The sequence below is a fragment of the Xenopus tropicalis genome, chromosome 7, assembly GCF_000004195.4.
Source record: "Xenopus tropicalis strain Nigerian chromosome 7, UCB_Xtro_10.0, whole genome shotgun sequence".
Classification (NCBI taxonomy): Eukaryota; Metazoa; Chordata; class Amphibia; order Anura; family Pipidae; genus Xenopus; species Xenopus tropicalis.
This window is the reverse complement of record NC_030683.2, coordinates 101,527,563-101,547,043: the sequence shown is the minus strand read 5'-3', so window position 1 is coordinate 101,547,043 and position 19,481 is coordinate 101,527,563. Positions and strand designations below refer to the sequence as shown.

The window sequence follows — 19,481 nt, the reverse complement described above, 5'->3', positions numbered from 1 at the left end:
TTTCCGTTTTATTTTTGACTGAAAAAAAGATAAGAAAAAAATCTCTATTACTGTCTTAAAGAGTTAAAATATGACATGCACAGTGTATGCCTACAGCTAATCATGACATTTACTAAAATTCTATAAATATCTTCTGTAGAACGATGGTAAAGACCAAAGGTTACTTAGCTTTTGTCCTATAGATGGCGCTGTTAGACCCCCCCCCCCCTTCCTTCCCAGAATAAAACCATCACTTTGATTCCATTACACCTATAGTTTCGCCTGAATGGATTCCATGTCACACTAAAATTATCCCAATATGCTGCAGCGCAGAACTGCTAAATGATAAGACGGCGAGCACAGACAGACTCGTCTGCTAACATGCCCTGCCAGCGCTTTGCACAATGGCCATTGGCTGAGATTTATGCAATAATGAAAGAAGCATAAATAAAGCTACCATTTCCATTTGCAATAAAGATAGTGTGTAATTAGAAAAAGCTGCGCATAGAGTGATTGGTGATTTATGCCAGGCAAGGGTGCCGACATAGGCAGGCAGTTTTCACTATGCTCTATATACAGTTGAATTGCAATAACAACCTGCGGCTCATTGTTTGGAGATAAAGAACAGATTGTGCACTGCCATCCTGTAAATGATACTAAAACTCTAATGTCCTCTTATAGAAAAAGCAAGTCCAGGACAATGTTAGTTATTTATTTCACGTGCCCTACTGCTCTATGGCATATAGTGTCCCAGAAAATCTTTCAATCATTCGCTTACAGAATGACAAGAAGTAAGTATAGCAAAACAAAACTGCATCAAAAACAAAGTAACCCCAGAATTTCCACTGTGGAATAGGAAAGCAGTAGATACATCTCTCGAAAGCAACATTCACCCATGGAAAGGCAATGCTGGCCTACCTGGTCTCTGCGGGTTTTCCTTAAACGGGTTGTTCGCCATTGAATTTACTTTTAGTATGTTGTATTCTAAACAATTTGCAACTGATCTTTATTTTTTATTGTTTGTGGTTTTTATTTAGCTTTATATGAATCAACTCTCCAGTTTGGAATTTAGCAGCTATATGGTTGCTAAGGTCCAAATGAACCTAGCAACCAGGCAGTGGTTTGAATAAGAAACTGGAATATAAATAGGAGTAGGTCTGAAAAGAAGGGTAAGTTATAAAAAGTAATAACAATATAATCATAGCCTCAAAGAGCAAATTTTGTTTTTGCTGTCGGGGTTAGTAACTCTGTTTTGTAACCTGGAAAAAGTAAAAAAAAAGTAAAGCAAATAATTCAAAAACAATAAAGAATAAAAACTGAAAAATGAAGAACTGTCCATTTATATAGATTGGCAGTAAATAATAAGATAAGAAGTGCTCTGATCATTTCGCCTAACAGATAAAGGAAACTGGGGTGCATATGGTGCCCCAGGAGAAGCTATATCCTTAACCTGGAAATATAAAATATACGGCATTGGCAATTGATTAACTTGAGTGTCAGGATCACATTATATCATCCATTAAAATGGCTAAAGTACTAACTCATAATTATAATTCAGTAACATAAAATACTTTTTTTAAAAGGGAACTGCCATTAATATTGGGCTGGGATTGGGTTAGGTACTCAGGACCAGTGACACTGATGAGAGGATTACAGAATACTGTATATGTAGTGTGTCTATTAGTGGCGGTTATTCTTTCTTCTCTATTTTTTCAATAATTGACCCAGGATCAACCTTTACCTAAGATCTCTGGAGTTTAACATTGTAAGTATTGAAAATGAATGCTGAAAATAATGAGTGATGCCAAATTAGTGATGAGATACACAGCTTGAGGCAGGGGAGGGTAAGAGATAAAAGGCAAAGCTTTATCATGTGTATTTTAGAATGCTTCCATTTACTTTATAATGAACTGTATTTGCCTGTTTTATGAACAGACTCAAACAAGCCACACCTACAAGTGAATAAGCCACACCCACCACTTTACTATGGAACACTCTATAGGCTACATGCTTTCAGACTACAGAAATGTTCACTAAATTGGCAACTCTGCATGCCTAAGAATAAGGTGTATTATATCTTTAATAAAGTGTCCATGAATATCGGACAACTGTTTTTGCATTATAGGCACTGTGTTTTCCTTTTTAGCAGTTCAGCGCCAAACATATTTTGTTTTCCTTCCCAGTTCTGTTTGGGAGAAGCATTTTGTGCACTCATTAGAATAACAGAAAGAAAGAAAAGGCTGTGCTGTGCGCTGGGACATGGGGGAGAAGAAGCACCTTATTGTGTTATTGTCTCTTCTATTTGGGAATCAGCGAGGAATGTATATCGTAAGATGCAGCCGGTAATGAAAACGACACAGGGGACAGTGTCCATGCTGGGTGTGGGATTCTTGTAAGAGGACTTTAAAATGTATGATATGGAATGGCACAGGCAGGCGGCATGGCAAACTTATTTACTGCGGCAGTAGCCGACTGCTTATCCAAAAGCTGAAGAGCTTGCATATGTTAGAGAACTAAGCACTTACCACCTGATGGGCAGAGTGCATATTATTTTAGTAGAAAGTGTATTTTCACTAACAAGTTCCCCAGTTTTCTTAAAGGGAGGCAGGCTTTTGAATAATTATCTTTATAACTGCCAAGTCCTTTTATAACTTTGGGGGGACCTTAAAAACAATTGGACCAATTAAAACTCTGGGCATAAGGAAACTTTGGAGATTTATGGTTGGCAGCGCACAAGGCATACTTTGGTTGTGAGGGAAAGTGGAAAAGCAACAGGGCTGGACTGGGCTGACAGGTCACCAGGAAAAAATCTGGGCCCCTCCAGGTCTGCTCCCTGCCTTAACCTTGTGCCACATATAAAAGTAACACAGCACGTGTGCGTGTATGTGTGGAGGGTGGTGGCCACAAGTGTAAACTACACAACTTAACGTAAGTGTGAGGAACGGGTGCACAACTGGCGTGAAGGCATTTAGGGTGGCAGCCCTGCTAGGCTCTGGACACCTCAGTCCGACACTAAAAAGCAAGAGGGGTTGGTAAGGAACTCTGTACTTAGAACCTGCTACACCAAGCAAGAATGTATGTACTGTATGTATGTATGTATAACTTTATTTATAAAGCGCCACAAGGGTATGCAGCACTGTACAATCTTACAATATACAAAATTACACACAGGGAGGACAAGTGTTATAATAAATACAATAAATAAGAACGCTGGAAATGTGGTTGAAATGACTAAAGCCATGATAATCATTGTCATCAACTGTGCTATTAATTCTCAATCCCAAGTGGACACAAGATGCCCTTGAGCATAATCAGTTTCTCACAACCTGGCCAAATAATTCCAAGAACAGGTATGGGATCTACTATCTAAAAAAAGCTTGGCACCTGGAGTTGTCCACAGAAGGTGTTTTTATGTAACACAGAGTATCGTCAATGTTTAATACCCAGGATGGTTTTGCCATCAACATGGATTTATGCTAGCTTGAGAAGTATAAGATATGGAATCCATTATCTAGAAACCTGTTAATCACTCTGAATTACAGGAAGGCCATTTCCAATTGACTCCATTTTAATCAAATCATTCAAATTTTAAAAAATGATTTACTTTTTCTTTAATACAACAGAACCTTGTACTTGATCTCAACTAAGATATAATTAATCCTTTTTAGAGGCAAAACTATCCTACTGGGTTTAATTAACATGTAAATAATTTTTTTAGTAGACCTAAGGTATGTAGATCCAAATTCCAGACCCTTTATCTAGAAAATCCTGGGTCCCGAGCATTCTAGATAACAGGTCCCTTGCCTGCACAATCAAGTTGTTACAGTGAAAAAGTTCATCTGTAAAAAACAAAGAATTGTTTGTTAAGTAAACTCTAGGGGAAATAGCACCAGTGTTTTATGGGGCTTTTAGCATAATGGGTCTCCGAATAATATCTACAATATTTGTATTGGAACCTTGCTGATATTATCAACTGTACCCTTCTCCCTTCTGCTTATTCCTCTAGTTCTTTAAGTCCACTGATGTAGCTTTGATTTGGCCAGTAACCCCATACATGAGCTACATGGGATAAATAGTCAGCCCCATTTTTCAGATATGGCCAACGTATGTCAGTGTAGTTAACCGATCACTCGGCAGGAATAAAATTATAATTATGAGGTTTATATTTCCTGTATGCACCTTTTGACTCTCAAGACATGAGTGCACAAGGCACAGCATTCTGTAAACATTCAGTATGATGAACTGAAAGAAATGGTTAATGATTCCAATACCAGTTGTGAAACAGTTACATTCGCAGTAGAAATCTCTAACACATTTTCTGGACATACAGCTCACTTTAAATGAAGGTAAAATCAATACCAACCTGTACAGAAAAGAAACTGACAGTAACAGTTTGCTACATGCTGAAAGTTTCAGCAAGCTGAACACAATAAAAGCCACAGTAAAGATGCAGAATGTATAGCTTCCTATGGAGAGAATGTGATTGACATGCTCTATTCATTTTTTTCATTCAGTTTTCATGAATGGAAAAAATAATCATGGTCACTTTTCTTTCATTGTGAAAATCTCAGATTGCAGAAATAACAATTGACATGAAGACAATGTTTGAGAAAGTCATTAGCCTTTCTACAGGTACAGGTGTGGGATCCGTTATCCAGAAACCCGTTATCCAAAAAGCTCTGAATTACGGGAAGCCGATCTCCCATAGACTCTAATTTAATCAAGTAATTCTAATTTTTAAAGATGATATCCTTGCCTCTGTAGTAATAAAACAGTACCTTGTACTTGATTGCAACCAAGATATAATGGAACCTTATTGGAGGCAAAACAATCCTGTTGGGCTTAATTCATTTTTAAATGATTTCTTAGTAGACATAAGGTATAGAGGTCTAAATTACTGAAAGATCCATTAACCCTTAAAGTATTAATGCAAAATTATTAGTGGACCAATCAAGGGGTTCAGCCTCATAGTCCGACTCCATCTCTTCACCCCCTCTGTATTAGTATGCCTTGTATGCCTTTACTCTCAGCCTCTATTGCTATTGCCATATATATCTATACATTTCCACTAAAAGCAGTATCTATCTGCCCCTTTCTGTTCTCTGCACTGGTGGTTCTAGCTATTGAAGCAATGTAGCAGCTGATTAACAGACCTGTGAAGAGGCAAGCAAGACTGTTTCAGAAGAAAGGGACAGGGCAATCCTGCTTTCTGTTGCAATTACATTTATAAATAACTTTAAATCTACTGAAAATGAATAACAAATGTATATGGCAGAGTTGCTTAGAATTTTATTAGGCAAGGGTTTCATGTTATGTTCCCTTTAAGATTAGAGATTCTCAACACCTGGACTTTTATGCCTGTACATCACTGGAATTGGCCCCTTCTGCCCCATAAGTGGCCCAACAGTGCTAACACTGTGAAGCAGATTGTTCCTAATCTCCTTTGAGCGAGGAGTATCGCAGATGGAAGCTCTGGAACCAACGCTAGGGCACTTCAGCACAATAAACGGCAACTGGAAAAACAATTAAAGTTCCTTCCATGAGATGTAGCAAAAGCAATAAGAACGAGCAACCTGATTCAGCACTTGTAAGGTAGTGGAAGAATGCAGTAAGTGATTTTATGCCTGCAATTCAAATCAGCTGCTCAGAGGAAACATCTTCTATGGGGCAATGTGGCCTTTAATAAAGCCCTGGCGTCTTTGTGCAGAATGGTCGCTGCCTATTCTCGGCTTTCTCTAACAGGGAAATTCTTGCTTAACACCTAATATAGGAAGTTTGTGTCCTCTGGGATGTCACTTTATCTCTTTGGATGGTAAGTGAGCAGAATACTTGCACTTTTGTGAGAGAGAGGCTGCAGTACAGAATACAACGTGTGTTTTTTGTAATCTTTTTATTTAATTTTTATAAAAGGTTGTCAGAAAAAGTATTGTACGGTATCTCTGAATACCCATCTGTATTCAATTAATATAACAAATACTGTAAGGTGGATTGATATTTAAGGGCAGGGGAAAGTTATCATTGGGTATAGAAATATTAACATCATGAAAAGAAATCTACACCCTATACAGGTAACTATTTTGTTCTAGTGATCATTTTTAGGAGTCACAGTAGGTTCTTTATTGTATTCACCCTGTCCGCCATTAAAGGGCAAATCCAGCTTTAAACCAATGTTTGTTAATGAGCCCCACACAACACAGGAAAAAAGTATGAAAAGTATAAATAAATACATTTTTAAATGCTAAAATCCAGCTGCAAAGCAGTTCTTTTCTTTCTACATCATTTGAAATCCTGGCAGGGGAGGAGGGACTAAAACACAGATGTTTAACATCATACTGTATTGTTTAACAATAACATCTCCACAGCTTACAGACAACATGCAGGAACTACACAGCCAACAATGCATTTCATTCCTTATTAACATCAAGTGTGCAGGGAATTGTGGGATTGGGAAGATGCAGGCTGAAGGCAGGATGAGGGCAGTTGAATACTGTTTCATTTTTTCAAGTCTGAAAGTAGTCAGCCAGATCAGCAGAACAGGGGGCCGGGCTGAGGTAACTGTTCCAAACCATATTATTACATTCAAACTCATTAAAAGGCCGTATATTTATTAATTGATGTGTATTGCAAAGTTGTAATGTTTGGCAAGATTAATTCTTGCCGCAGCCAGTATTTGGGGTTTATTTAAATTCCTGCTCGGAAGAGCCAAAAGTGCAAGGTGGTTATCCACCTGTATTAGGCTTTTGCAGCAGGTGGAAAACTGGTGGATGCTATAGGGCAAGTCCACCAAACATATATAAAGGTCCCTACTATTGTACAGCCTCAAACATGTCCAGGAGAAGAAAGTCAGTATTTGTTCTCATTTGTTCCCGATACAATATTATATTGTGACATTTATATTCTATACATACAGTATATTGTGAGTCTCTCCCTAAGCTCAGTAAGTGACAGTAGCACAGAGCATGTGCAGGGAATCAGCAGACAAGAAGATGGAGAGCTACTGGGGCATCTTTGGGGGCACAGAACTTCCCTGCTAAAGGGCCATGGTTGCCCTGGGCTGGTACAGAAGCCCAGAACATGATGTTTTTATTTTTAGCCTATTTCTTTAGTTAGGCTTTAGTTCTCCTGTAGGAGTCAGAAGTGTAGAAAGGGACAGATTACACAATTACATTTATAAATAACTTTAAAACCATTAATAACATTTAATGCATTTAGCAAAGTATCTTCGAATTAACATTTGCTTTCTTACAAATGCATTCAAGACAAAATATTACTCATGGATGTATTCTCCTTCACAGGGATATTGCTATGAATAGAGCTATACTGAACATAACCCAAAACAAAACCATCTCTATTTTGTTTTTGCCAGAAAAACAACATAACATGGATAAAGTGATATTCAAATGCAGACGACAGTTTTTCATTTCCAACCTGTTTGATAAAATCAAATTGAAATGTAAATGCAATTGAAAAATAATTCAAACGTAATTTTGCTGAACATTAGTTTGTTATATCAAGAAAACAATCTTTCCAATTTCCATTTATTTCAAATAACAAAAACATACCGAATGCAAATCTGATTAACCCTCACAGTAAACAAAAGGTCCGCCATATTTAGAGAGAGTTTAACCAAACATACAACATTGAAATACATCACAAGAAGATTTAAACAGAAACAATGTTACCTGCAGGAAGAGAGCAGGGCGGTCAAATCATGGGGTTGGGGTGGAGTCTACAAGAGGGCAGATAATTGGCAGATTAAGGTGCAGGAATAGGTGGTTTTGGGATAGGTCAGGGAGTGTTAGTTTGTGAATAGGTCAAGGAAAGACAGGGAATTACGTATTTGCCAGCAACTACATTGCTGATAAATTGATCAAATAACAAAGACCTGAGATTTCCACCTTCCAATACATCACTACCTACTTTCATCAGAGCTGTATTTATGTGCAGCAGGCTCGGGAAGGCAAGTAGGTGTCCATTAGCCCCCTTCACCACCCCTACCCATCCTCTCACCTAAACCCCATTCTGTTGGAACATTGAGTGGATTATATTAAAATATCAGAGGAGCTTCCCATGGAAACCATGAGCAGGCAGGTGCCCACAGACTCTCTTGGAGGCTCCAGTTGGTCGGCCTCTTATTGCTTATTTTGAGCACAATATATTCCTTCTTCGAATATTTTCCCCACAAATTCTATCGAACAAAACAGCAGCTTAATTCATAGTAAATATATTTTATTAAATTGTATTGTATTGTAAATGCCTTAGCCAAGGCAAGCAACAAGGCAGTCCATGAAGTTCAGACCTGTCCATCTCTCAGACTTCCCTTTACGTTTCCAAATTTCCTATCAAAGAAAAGGGATGCGGTTCGCTAGACTTGCCTGAAATGGACCTGCTCAGGGGGATTTCAGTCAATCTGTACAGGATTTGGACAGATCAGTGTGTGGACCATAAAGTTTCACTAATGAATATTTATTCTCTAGCACCATTCAATGGATGCCCAAAGAAATGGAATTTCTCTATCTATGCCAATGAGCTTTATTTGTAACTAAAAAACAATTGAAAAGCCTTAGTTGTATTTGTACAATGGCTAGTTTGATCTGTTTGTATTTATATTTATTGCTCTATATTATCAGTCTTTACACGTCCATATGATGCCAATGATACAGGTGACTGTATTTGGAGATACAATTAAAGGTCGACCTCTTTTTTTATTCACCTGAAATAAACCATTCCTGTATATCTCTGTCATAGGAAGATGAACTGGGCACACAGCTTCAGAGCCCACAGCCCACATTCATGTCTTATTGGCATTTGGCGTGCAGGAGCCAATATACAGCATGTAAGTGACTACTCTTCATGTGTTGCCCATGAAAACATTACACAAAGAAATAAAATGAAAAGATGTATACAGTAACAGTCTATGAGGTCACCGATACAGTGTTACATGGAAAGTAAGCATGTGGCATAAAGAAATGTGAGGAACGGTAGTTTAGTAGCAAGTAGTCTTGTGGAAAAATCATGGGCTTTCCATTCTGTATCCATTCTGGACAGGCCAACGGGATGCCAGACTGAGCTGACTATATATTTCTTCACATACATAACAGAAAATAAATTTGCTCTACATCCACTCCTTGGGGCAATACAATTCTCCTTTCTTGTCATCAGTATGTCAACAAAAGAACACAACTGTGAATCGGTCTTCTTTATATATGGATAGAGAAAACTTACCTGAAAAATGTACTGTTTCTAACACCTATGTTACTAAACAATCACTTACCATACTGGCAGCGTGGCCCCTGAAATCCCGCTGGACAAAAACACTGCTGGGAGGATCCATCAGCGCAGTTCCCTCCATTAAAACACACACCAGTGGTGCAGGCCGCTGCAAGAGAACATACAGCATATAAGTGCCGAGCCATTCCACTGAAATGCTGTTAATTTCATTCAAACTTAATACGAGGTTCACTTTCATTATTATTTCATTAATTATACAACTCTTTATAATCTGTGCAACTCTGTCTTATTGTAAGTCAATGACACAAAATGTTAGGGGTAGGGTTATAACCAGAATACCAGATCTCTAGCCCTGTGAAATCAAATCAAAACCCAGTCTTAATGCCTTATATAACGTCTGATAACTTCAAAAGCAGCATAGGTTTATGGGTAAGTGGATAGTTACCATTAGGCTGAGGTTGATTCTCGGCCTGTGGAAAACGCATGGTGCAAGCGAGGTAGGAGGCTGATGCTAGCGGAGGGGCTGATTTGCAGCCTGCGGTTTTTCATAGTCCGATAATCATCCCCCATGTGGCATCAGCCTTAGGCTGCCCTACATTGAAAGAATGGCAAATTAATGGATCTCCCCCCCCCACCCCAATGTTGGACGATGTTGGATTAATCACATTGATGGGATACAGGCTGTCAAGACAACAACTGCATCAACAAACAGATGTGCTACTCATTAAACCAGCAGATCAACATCTGCCCAATTTTCAGCCAGATATGTCAGGGAGGCCCCACTGAGGGCCCATAAACTTCCAACTTGGCCTGTCGGCAGCTCAGCCTATGTATAGCCACCTTTAGTCCTAATTTATCAGGGACATTCTGCTATTTAAGGCCTCTGTGAATATAGTGCCAGGAGTAACATTGCCGTGGTAAAGCTATATCTCAGGCAAAATAAACTTAGGAGTCAAAAAGCTAAAAAAGAATTAAAACCACAATAGAATGCCATTACAGACATCATGAGAAAATTCAGTTTTAAGGTCAACTATCATATTACACCAAGAAAATATTTTCTCTTAGTGGATCTTTTTCATCAGCTCACATAGATCCTTATAAAATGTTTTTAGAATGGATTAGCCCTCATAAATTCACTATAGATAAATGTCAATTTCCCTGCAACTGAGGGAATCAGAAGAGCTAATATTAGAGATCAACCACATTGTATCTGTAGGGGGGTTCTCTATATAGTAGTACTGTATTGCACATCTTATTGATAATAGATGATTTATATGAACTTAGAAATGAGAATAATATGGGCCTATATTATATATTTTATTATATACTCTAAACCAAGATTTTTGTTGAATGCTTGAACTACCGCTTTCTTGCCTGCTGAAATTTATTAAAAAAAAAATATATATATATATATATTTATATATATATATATATATTTCTAATGAATGCCAAGGGGGTGACACAAGTGCTAATCCAACAGGTGTGAAAAGTGAGTACAATCCTTACAAAAAGAGAAATGCCACTTTGAATGTAATACTGCAATAGCTTTCTTGCACACATACTCACACTTATGAAGACTGATACTAATGAACTGATGATTAATGAAACTTCGTTAACACTTTTTTGAATACAATTTGTGCAGTAGAGTGTCATGTGAAGTGTTAACTCATTAAAATTGATTACAACATAGAATCTGCAACTCAAACATCTAAAATGACATATAATATAGTGAAAAGTGTGATGGGAAATGGAAATAAATGGAGAACCCTGTCACATTATCTAACTCAAATTTTTACATTCCTTATCTATCTAATTATTAGGAAGGCAGGTTATTCTAGAAAGGATGCCCTTGGTTTTCAGCCTTCCTATAACAGCCAGCCTTCTTATACATGAGATAGATAAGAAAGGAATTTATTGTAGCTGCAGCCAGGGGTTATCTGACCTTTGCCCACTTGTGGCAACCCCATGGTAAATACAACATTTCGAGTTTAATTATTTAATGAGGTTCTCTGGTCCTTATTAATATTAAGTTTACATACTTTTGCAATTGTCACTTGCTTTTTGCTATTCGTTTCAGATATTTGGTAGATTGTTTGCAGGCCTGGATTTAAACTGCAGGCGTCATTAGGCCTGCACCGTCCCCCCGCCCTCTCCTTGGCATCAAACACTCACACACACACGTGCAGGGGTTTTCGTCGGGTCTAGAGCATAGCGATTGGAGATTCGAGCACGGAAGATTTAGAGCTATCAAATCTGAAGCGCGTCCCTGGTTCTTTAGAATAAATTCAGATGTGGTCGAGCGGCATGCTGCCCCTAAAATTCTGCTGCTCTAGGCCCAGGCCTAATCCAGTTTAATGAATTAACACGTTACAAACACTTTAACAAATTATTATTTAGCAAAGCACACATTATTTAAAATGAGTACAATCTACCTCCCCAATACACAAACCCATCACAACACTACACACAACAAATCAGTCCTTGTGAAAATGTGTCCTGGGAACACAGGCAAACCCATTGAACAGGCTAGCTCTTACAAACTACACCCAAAAACTTTCATGAGTATGGGGTTAAAGTTAAGTCCATTTACGAGACTTCTTACACTAGATTCAATCTAAACCTCCTTGGCGCTTCTCTTGGTATTACTGGGAGTTAGTTACCCATAGGGACTCATTTGCGTTGCTTTAGTTGTGTGTTTAAAGAGAAGGCAGCTGGAGTTGTAATGATGCATTATATTTTAGTTGCAAAAACTAGGTTCTGTTATCAATTTATTCACTGCCTTGTTTAAATGTTTAAAGGAGAACGAAAGGTAAAAACTAAGTACTGTATATACTCGAGTATAAGCCTAGTTTTTCAGCCTCCAAAATGTGCTGAAAAAGTCAGCCTCGGCTTATACTCGAGTCGGGTGCCATGGGTCCCTCCAGACTAGCACCCTCTGTCCTTTGTGTGCAAATTAGGCCACCTACAACCAGACCCTCCAGTGCCCTGGCCTAGGCTCCCACTAGCAATACTTATTCCTCCTTACGTGTCCTCTGGGACTGGGTCTGCTGCCAGTTTGCCAATGCGCAATGAGCGTGGGGTAGTACTCATATTGTTTTTGTTGACCCTTTTCTCCACTTACAGAGCTAGTTTACGGTTTTTCTTTTAAATAAATATTTTAAAAACATACCACTGATGCCTCAATTTATGTAATTTACTGGTTTTTATTTTGATTATTGAAACTTAGCAGTAGCTGCTACATTTCCCACCCTAGGCTTATACTCGAGTTAATAAGTTTTTCCAGTTTTCTTAGGTAAAATTAGGTACCTCGGCTTATATTCGGATCGGCTTATACTCGAGTATATACGGTAAATAAATACAGCCATAAGCACTTACAGTAATGCTGCATCAAAAGAAACACAGGATTTCTTGTCTCTTATTTTGTAAACATGATGTTCCAGTGTCTGACTTCAGCTCTCTAAAACATCCTTAATTCTCGTGGCCAGAGTCTATACAGTTCTCTCCTCTCTCCTGCTTCCCCCTCCCACCAGAATGCTAAGAACTCCCTCCCCCCTTCCTTAGGAATGTGTGATCTGAGCTATAACAGCTAGACTGCAGGCAGGAAGCTACTTAAAATGGCAGCTGCTGTCTTAAGTAAGCGGAGAAAGCTTCTAAAGCGGTTTACTCAGGTATTTTAATGGTTTCTGCAGAATAAATATAGTGTTCTAGGTGGCACTAATGTGGCAAATCTATTGGCAAATCTTCGGCCGCTCTCCAGCTTGGAGTTTCAGCAGCTATTTGATTGCTAGGATTCAAATTACCTTAGCAACCAAGGTATGGTTTGACTGAAAAACTGATATATAAATAGGAGAGGGCCCGAATAGAAAAATAAGTTATAAAAAGTAACAATAACAATAAAACTGTAGCCTCACAGAGTAATAGTTTTATAGCTGCTGGGGTCAGTGACCCCCATTTTAAAGCTACAAAAGTTTGAAGAAGAAGGCAAATAATTCAAAAACTATAAGAAATAAATAATGAAAAACAATAAATAAATAATGAAAGCCAATAGAGGCTTAGAATTGGCCTCTATAACATACTAAATGTTAACTTGAAGGTGAACCATTCCTTTAATAATTAAATAATTGTAATTTTGAATCACTTATTGTTAGGTGTCTATTAATTAAGATAAGAAAGTGCCTTTCCTATAGTGTCAGTGGCATTACTGGTAACAAATAATGAAACAATACTTTTTGTTCTTTAACTGTACACATACTTCTTGTTTCACGTTCAAGTAAACTAAGAACTGGTGTAGAGCTGACTTTCCCATTTAAAGCAATACTGACACATTTCTATGTCAGCAAGTCAGTCACTACTACCTTAAACCCACACAGCCTAGGGATGCTTACATGTCTCACATTCCAACCAAAATAAACCTAAAAAATCATGCAGGGTCAGTTCTGTTGCTCACATTGGGCTGAGGTCTGCAGAATCATTCTACAGGCTACAGTACAATTGAAAATGGTACTCCAGCTTACATAAGCTTTGTACTGCCCCAGCCTAACATGACTGGTTGGCTTTCTGTGTTCTGGTTAGTTAAGCCATGGTATGGAGTCAAATATGCAAGTACCACTGGGCTGGGGAGTGGTTTGAAGGAATTTTTGTTGGTGGAATGATGGAGCATCCTTTCTTTTCTACTGATACACACTATAAATAAAGAAACATTTCAGTTTCAGTTTAAAAGGCACCAGGCTCTTTTTTCTTTAGGTTGCCTACAGAAAACAAACTCATTGGTCTAAAGAGCAATACACAGGATCATCGCCCTTGCATGACCCTGCTAAAATCCCTCCTTAAGTCTGCTCATAAGTTTATTGGTGCCTTATGGTGACCTACCTGCAACCTTACATCGTGACGCAACTGACTGGTTTAGAAAATCAAAGTGTCAGGAGCCAAAACCAGGTCCCCGTACTGATTAGGGTGGGTCCCCAAATGAACCTTTGGCTTTTTCTCTACAACAGCCCATAGTAATTAAAAGAGAATATGGAGACAATTCTACACCAACTCTTGAGTCCCAGTGGTGAATTCCAGATTCAACATGGGTCCTATTAAAAAAAGGTTTAACGCTTATATGGATAATGGAAGACAAGGCATCAGTTTTCATGCTAAAAATATATACATTGCCCCATACTGACCCTTATATGTTGTCAATGAAAAAGAAATATGCACTATGCAAAAAATATTTTTTTCTGAATATTTTTTTCTTTGCACATAGTAATATATTTTTTGTGAACAAGCAGCAACTCAACCACCAATGGTATATAAAGCATGCATGTTTTGATGTTTACACCAGTGCACAATAATATTATAATATTACAATAAGAATTAATGAAAAAGCTGTTAAAAAATGCACAGTGCTCAATTAGCGTTACCAATGTAATATTAAGATAGTAGGTGAAGTCCTATCCTGTTTTAAGCAGTATATGGGTCCTTCTTACAGAGCAAAGGCTCCGTCACACCATCCAAGGTTTGCAAATCAAAAAAAGTTTATTTTATTTTATTTTTTTAAAAAGGTTTTTTATTTTTTACCGCACAACATATTTTGGATCCACTGGTCCCACTGGTCCTTCATCAGTATAAGCAACTAATGAGGGATCAGTGGATCCGAAACATGTTGTGCAGTATAAAATAAAAAATTACAATTGATTGATTTGGTTCTATTGACATTCTATTGCCAAGACCCGAACGCTCCGAGCGTATTCTGGCAAATTTTTTTGCTCTTGTGCGAAAAATTCTGAAAGGCTCTGCCGCTGTTTACAATGGTTCGGTACAAAAAATTCCGTCACTTTCGGATAGCCAATATGATATTATCGTGACTAATACGATTTTTTTGTTTCCAATCCGAATTTTTCCCATTCGGGATTCGAACTCGTGTTTTGATAAATCTGCCCCTTAGAATCATCATAACGTTGCAAAATGTGATTTACAATTAATTGTTTTGATTTTTTTATTCTATGTCTTTTTTTACACACTGCACTTGCATTTTGACTGCAAACACAATGTTTGTAGCCAAGTGTCTAATTCTCAGCCAGGGAAGGGAAAAGGAAAGTGTCAGGTCTATTCTGTGCCAAGCTATATCAAAGATGTTGAAAACCAATCATAAGCAGTTTAGTGAAAAAAGGAAAAAAAAGATCATGCCAAAACCAGGTTAAATTAGTGTGCACACCCCCTAAATTTATACTTGTTTAAAGCACCTTTTGATTTTATTACAGCACTTCGCGTTAGAGTCTATCAGTTTGGAACATCTGAACGTGGCATTTTTTTGCCTGAACTGTCAAATAGCGAGGACATCTCCTGTGCACACCTTTCTTCAGCCCACTTTACAGATTTTTAATCGTATTAAGGTCTGGGCTCTGGCTGGGCCATTTTAAAACACTGGTCCTCCTTTGGTGAAGCCATTGCTTTGTAGATTTAGATGTATGCTTTGGGTTGTTGTCATACTGAAAGGTGAAGTTCCTCTTCATCTTCAACTTCCTAGCAGATGCTTGAAGGAGCTATTTGTTATTCAGTCCACCTTTACTAAAGCGCCAGTTTCATTTGATGAAAAGCACCCCCAAAACACGATGCTGCCTCCACCATACTTCACTGTGGGGATGGTGCTCCTGTAATTATTTGCTGTGTTATGTTTGCAGCAAACAAACCTTTTTGAATTATGGCCAAATAATTTAATGTTGGTCTTATTAGACCATGATAAGTTTTTCCACATGGTACCTGCCAACTTTGAATGTTTTTCTTTGTGAGTAAAGGCTTTTGTCTCTACCATACCCCCATAACCCAGACATATAAATGACTGATTGTGTCACATGTAGGGAACAACAAGTACCTGCCACGAAAATCCTGCAGCTCCTTTAATGTTGCTGTAGACCTCTTGGTGGCTTCCCTGACCAGCTTTCTCCTTGATTTCTCATTAATCTTGAAGGGACCTGGTCCTGATCTTGGTATGATTACTGCTAAGCCACATTTTCTCCACCTGTTGATGGCTGTGTTCACCATGCTCCATAGAATGTTTAATGATTTGGGTACTTTTTTGTACCCCTGTCCTGATTGATACCTTTTAATGATGAGGTTGCTTTCATGTTTTGTGGACCATGGCTTCTGGAGTATGAGACCAAGAGAAATAATTCTACCGGAAGAGTCAAACTTAATCTGAGCTCAATCAGAGCCACTTTAATTGATGTCTAACTATTTGAGATGTGAATGCACCCACATCCATGATTATTAAAGGCTGTGCCCAGTAATGCAACCAGGTTTTGGTATGATTTTTGTCTTTCCTTCTTTCACTAAACAGTTTCTGATTTGTTTTCAAATTCTTTGTATAGATGGCAATTTTGCAATAAAGGCGGAATAAGTTCTGACAGGATTTATCTCGGGTTCTTTTTTTATTAAATAAAAATCTGTCATTTTGCAGGGGTTTGTAGGATTTTATATCCACTGTATCTAGTTAATATAATAAAATCCTGCCTAAAATGTGTTTTCCAATCCCCAGTGCAATATTTGCAAAGTTTGCATGTTCCCTACAACTTTAAAATCACTGAATATTTTAACTTTAATGTATAATGAAAAGCTTCTTAGAATCAAATTTTTCACCTGTTTCAGATAAAATCATATATTCTGGGCCATCAATGCCTAATGATGTCTATGCACTATAGATATTGGTTCTTACAAATATGGGGCAGGTTTAAAAGTTCCACAGCTTCTCTGAATGAATGATGGAAAAAAGAGTGGGGAAAGCATAGGAGCGGGGACTGAGTGGGGGGGAGAGCATAGGAGATGCCCATGTATGGCCACCATAACAAACATAAGGACAGACAGATAAAATGACTGAAAGCAAAGTATCAATATTAAAGGTGACTTCAAAATTTGTTTCTCAGCAGCAAGACACTAAAAATGACAAAAGTGAATGTATCTGCATTAGTGAATGTAACATCAAATAATGAATGGTCTTAAAAAATACAAAAGGCAATTCAGAAGTACATATAAATAACAGTTGGTCCACACTGAACTGTGCTCTGGGGAAAATGGAATCATATTATCGAGCCAAAAGGATGTTTAGAAAAGACAATAATCTTAAATTGAAGCAACATGCACTGATATGGGAGATTAAACACATAAAAAAGGGCAAGGATTTGCAAAAGCCAGCAAAATAACTAGCCGTTGGCCTTAGGCTCCCCAGCTAGAACTTACATCTGGCACACAGAGGAGACACTGCTTTGTGATTTACGGGAACAGAATTTAGCTACGAAGGTGCTAGCTCATTCTTATGTGGAACGGAATGTTTCTGTAAAAAAAACAAGGCATTCTTTTCATACAGTTTTTATCAAAATTAATTTAGAAAAAGGGATGAGGTGTAGGTTACAGCATTTCCAAAAGATTCTATCCAATGTTGGCCCTTTACACACCTGTCTATAAAAAACACCGACTGACCAGTATGTGGGCCAATCAAACAGATATTGTATGAGGGGTCATACACTTGTAAGACCACTTCTCTACTATTCCTATTCATTTAGACTTTACTATGCTTGACTCATTCAGAATGGAATCATTAATCTAGGGGCAATGAAGACAGGTGGAGAAAAAGGGTGGTACGGAAATCTGACTCTAACTGGTGGAAAATCACTGGGTATGGCCAACTACGTCCAAACAAAAATATGTACGGAGCACTGGGATTCCACATTGATTAGAAAGTCACTTTTATTAATTAATTTAAAAGCATCACAGTGACCTAGACATCCAGCTTTACGCGTTTCATGGCTTCTCGCCAATTCATCAGAGCAGCTTCTGCGTAAAGCTGGATAGGGAATAGTTGCATTTATAGGTCCTTTGGTCTCCTGTGAGAGCAAGAAGGTGTGTAAAAGCCTAACTTCTACCCTAAATCCACCCTGAATCACACAACAGGTATGGGATACATTGCCTGAAAACCCATTATCCAGAAAGCTCAAAATTACAGATTAAAGCTCAAAATTGATAAAAATTGAGTCATGTCCCATAGACTCCATTTTAATAAAAAAAAAAATCAAATTTTAAAATGTATTTCCTTTTTCTCTGTAAAAATAAAACATTACTTTGTACTAGATCTCAACTAAGATATAACAATCATATTGGGTTTATTTAATAATTGAATTAAATTATTGTTTAGTAGACTTGATCCTGAAAACCCCAAGTCCCACGCATTCTGGATAAAACATACCTGTACAAAAATGTGGGTTGCTTGGACCTCTCTTCTTGATAATTAACAATATAGGTGTCTGTCCTGGCACTGAACTACCAGCTCCCAGAAAAACTACTGTTTTGTAAAGTACATGAGAAAGTATCATTTGGGGATAAACTTTCCATATATAAATGGTCCCGGTTCAATTTGATGAGAAAAACTTAACTGACAGTTTAGCAAGGAAGAACTTCATTGAGGTCTATGGGGAAATTCAGCACTGACTTACGGCATAGTACAGTATATTCCTGGTTCATTTATTTGTACTCACTCAAGATTATTATTTACCTAAGGTAAATAAATCCTACCACGAAAATCCTCTCATAATAAAATGTGTTTTCCAGAAGATTCAGAATTAAGCAATTATAAAACGTTATTAACATGTAGGATTTGTCTTATTACTTAAATGGCTCCATCATGCATGTTTAACTTAAACAGATCTCTGCTTTTCAGTAAAAGCTTCTTTTGATTGCCTCCCTAATGGGCTTCATTTGATATTCCTCGGAAATTACCACCCTTATCTAGTCAATGATCAAAATCCACAGAACATATCAAATCAATTTTCTTTCCATTTTGTTTTTTTCTGTGCAAAAAAATATTCCAGAAATAATTTGAGGAGAGACAATCAGCACCACGGGGGCCAATGTTTCTGTACAGAGCACTATCTGCTCTCATGTAATGGTCATGCTGATTTCCTTGCCTGGAAATATTCCTCAAAGCTGAAGGGCATTGAGGGCTCAGGCGGCAAAAAAAACAAGCCAAATAATGTGATAAAAATGTATTTGGTGCTCAAAAAATTAAAAGGTAAAGCTGCTTAACACTGGATTCTGCTGAGATTTGCCACCGTATTTGCAATACTGCAATTTTTCTATTTCTAAGAGTGGATTTGATGAACAGTTCAATGCTTTATATCAGTCTCCCTATTTGTTGCCAGGGGAGTCAAATTTCTGTGGCTTATGGGATTAAATGAAACTTTTGGGTGACATTATTTCTGCTGCTTGCATTGTAATATGATTAGACTGGAGCAGTTACC

General features: G+C 37.8%; 1 protein-coding gene across 1 annotated transcript in view; it reads right to left on the bottom strand.

The window, feature by feature from the left end:
• The window catches only part of megf6 (multiple EGF-like-domains 6), a 256,246-nt gene that overhangs the window by 174,365 nt on the left and 62,400 nt on the right, over nucleotides 1–19,481 (bottom strand). The window contains exon 4 of the mRNA XM_002933860.5: nucleotides 9,254–9,358. Within this exon, the coding sequence (XP_002933906.3) occupies nucleotides 9,254–9,358 (105 nt within the window). The remainder of the gene's footprint in view (nucleotides 1–9,253; nucleotides 9,359–19,481) is intronic.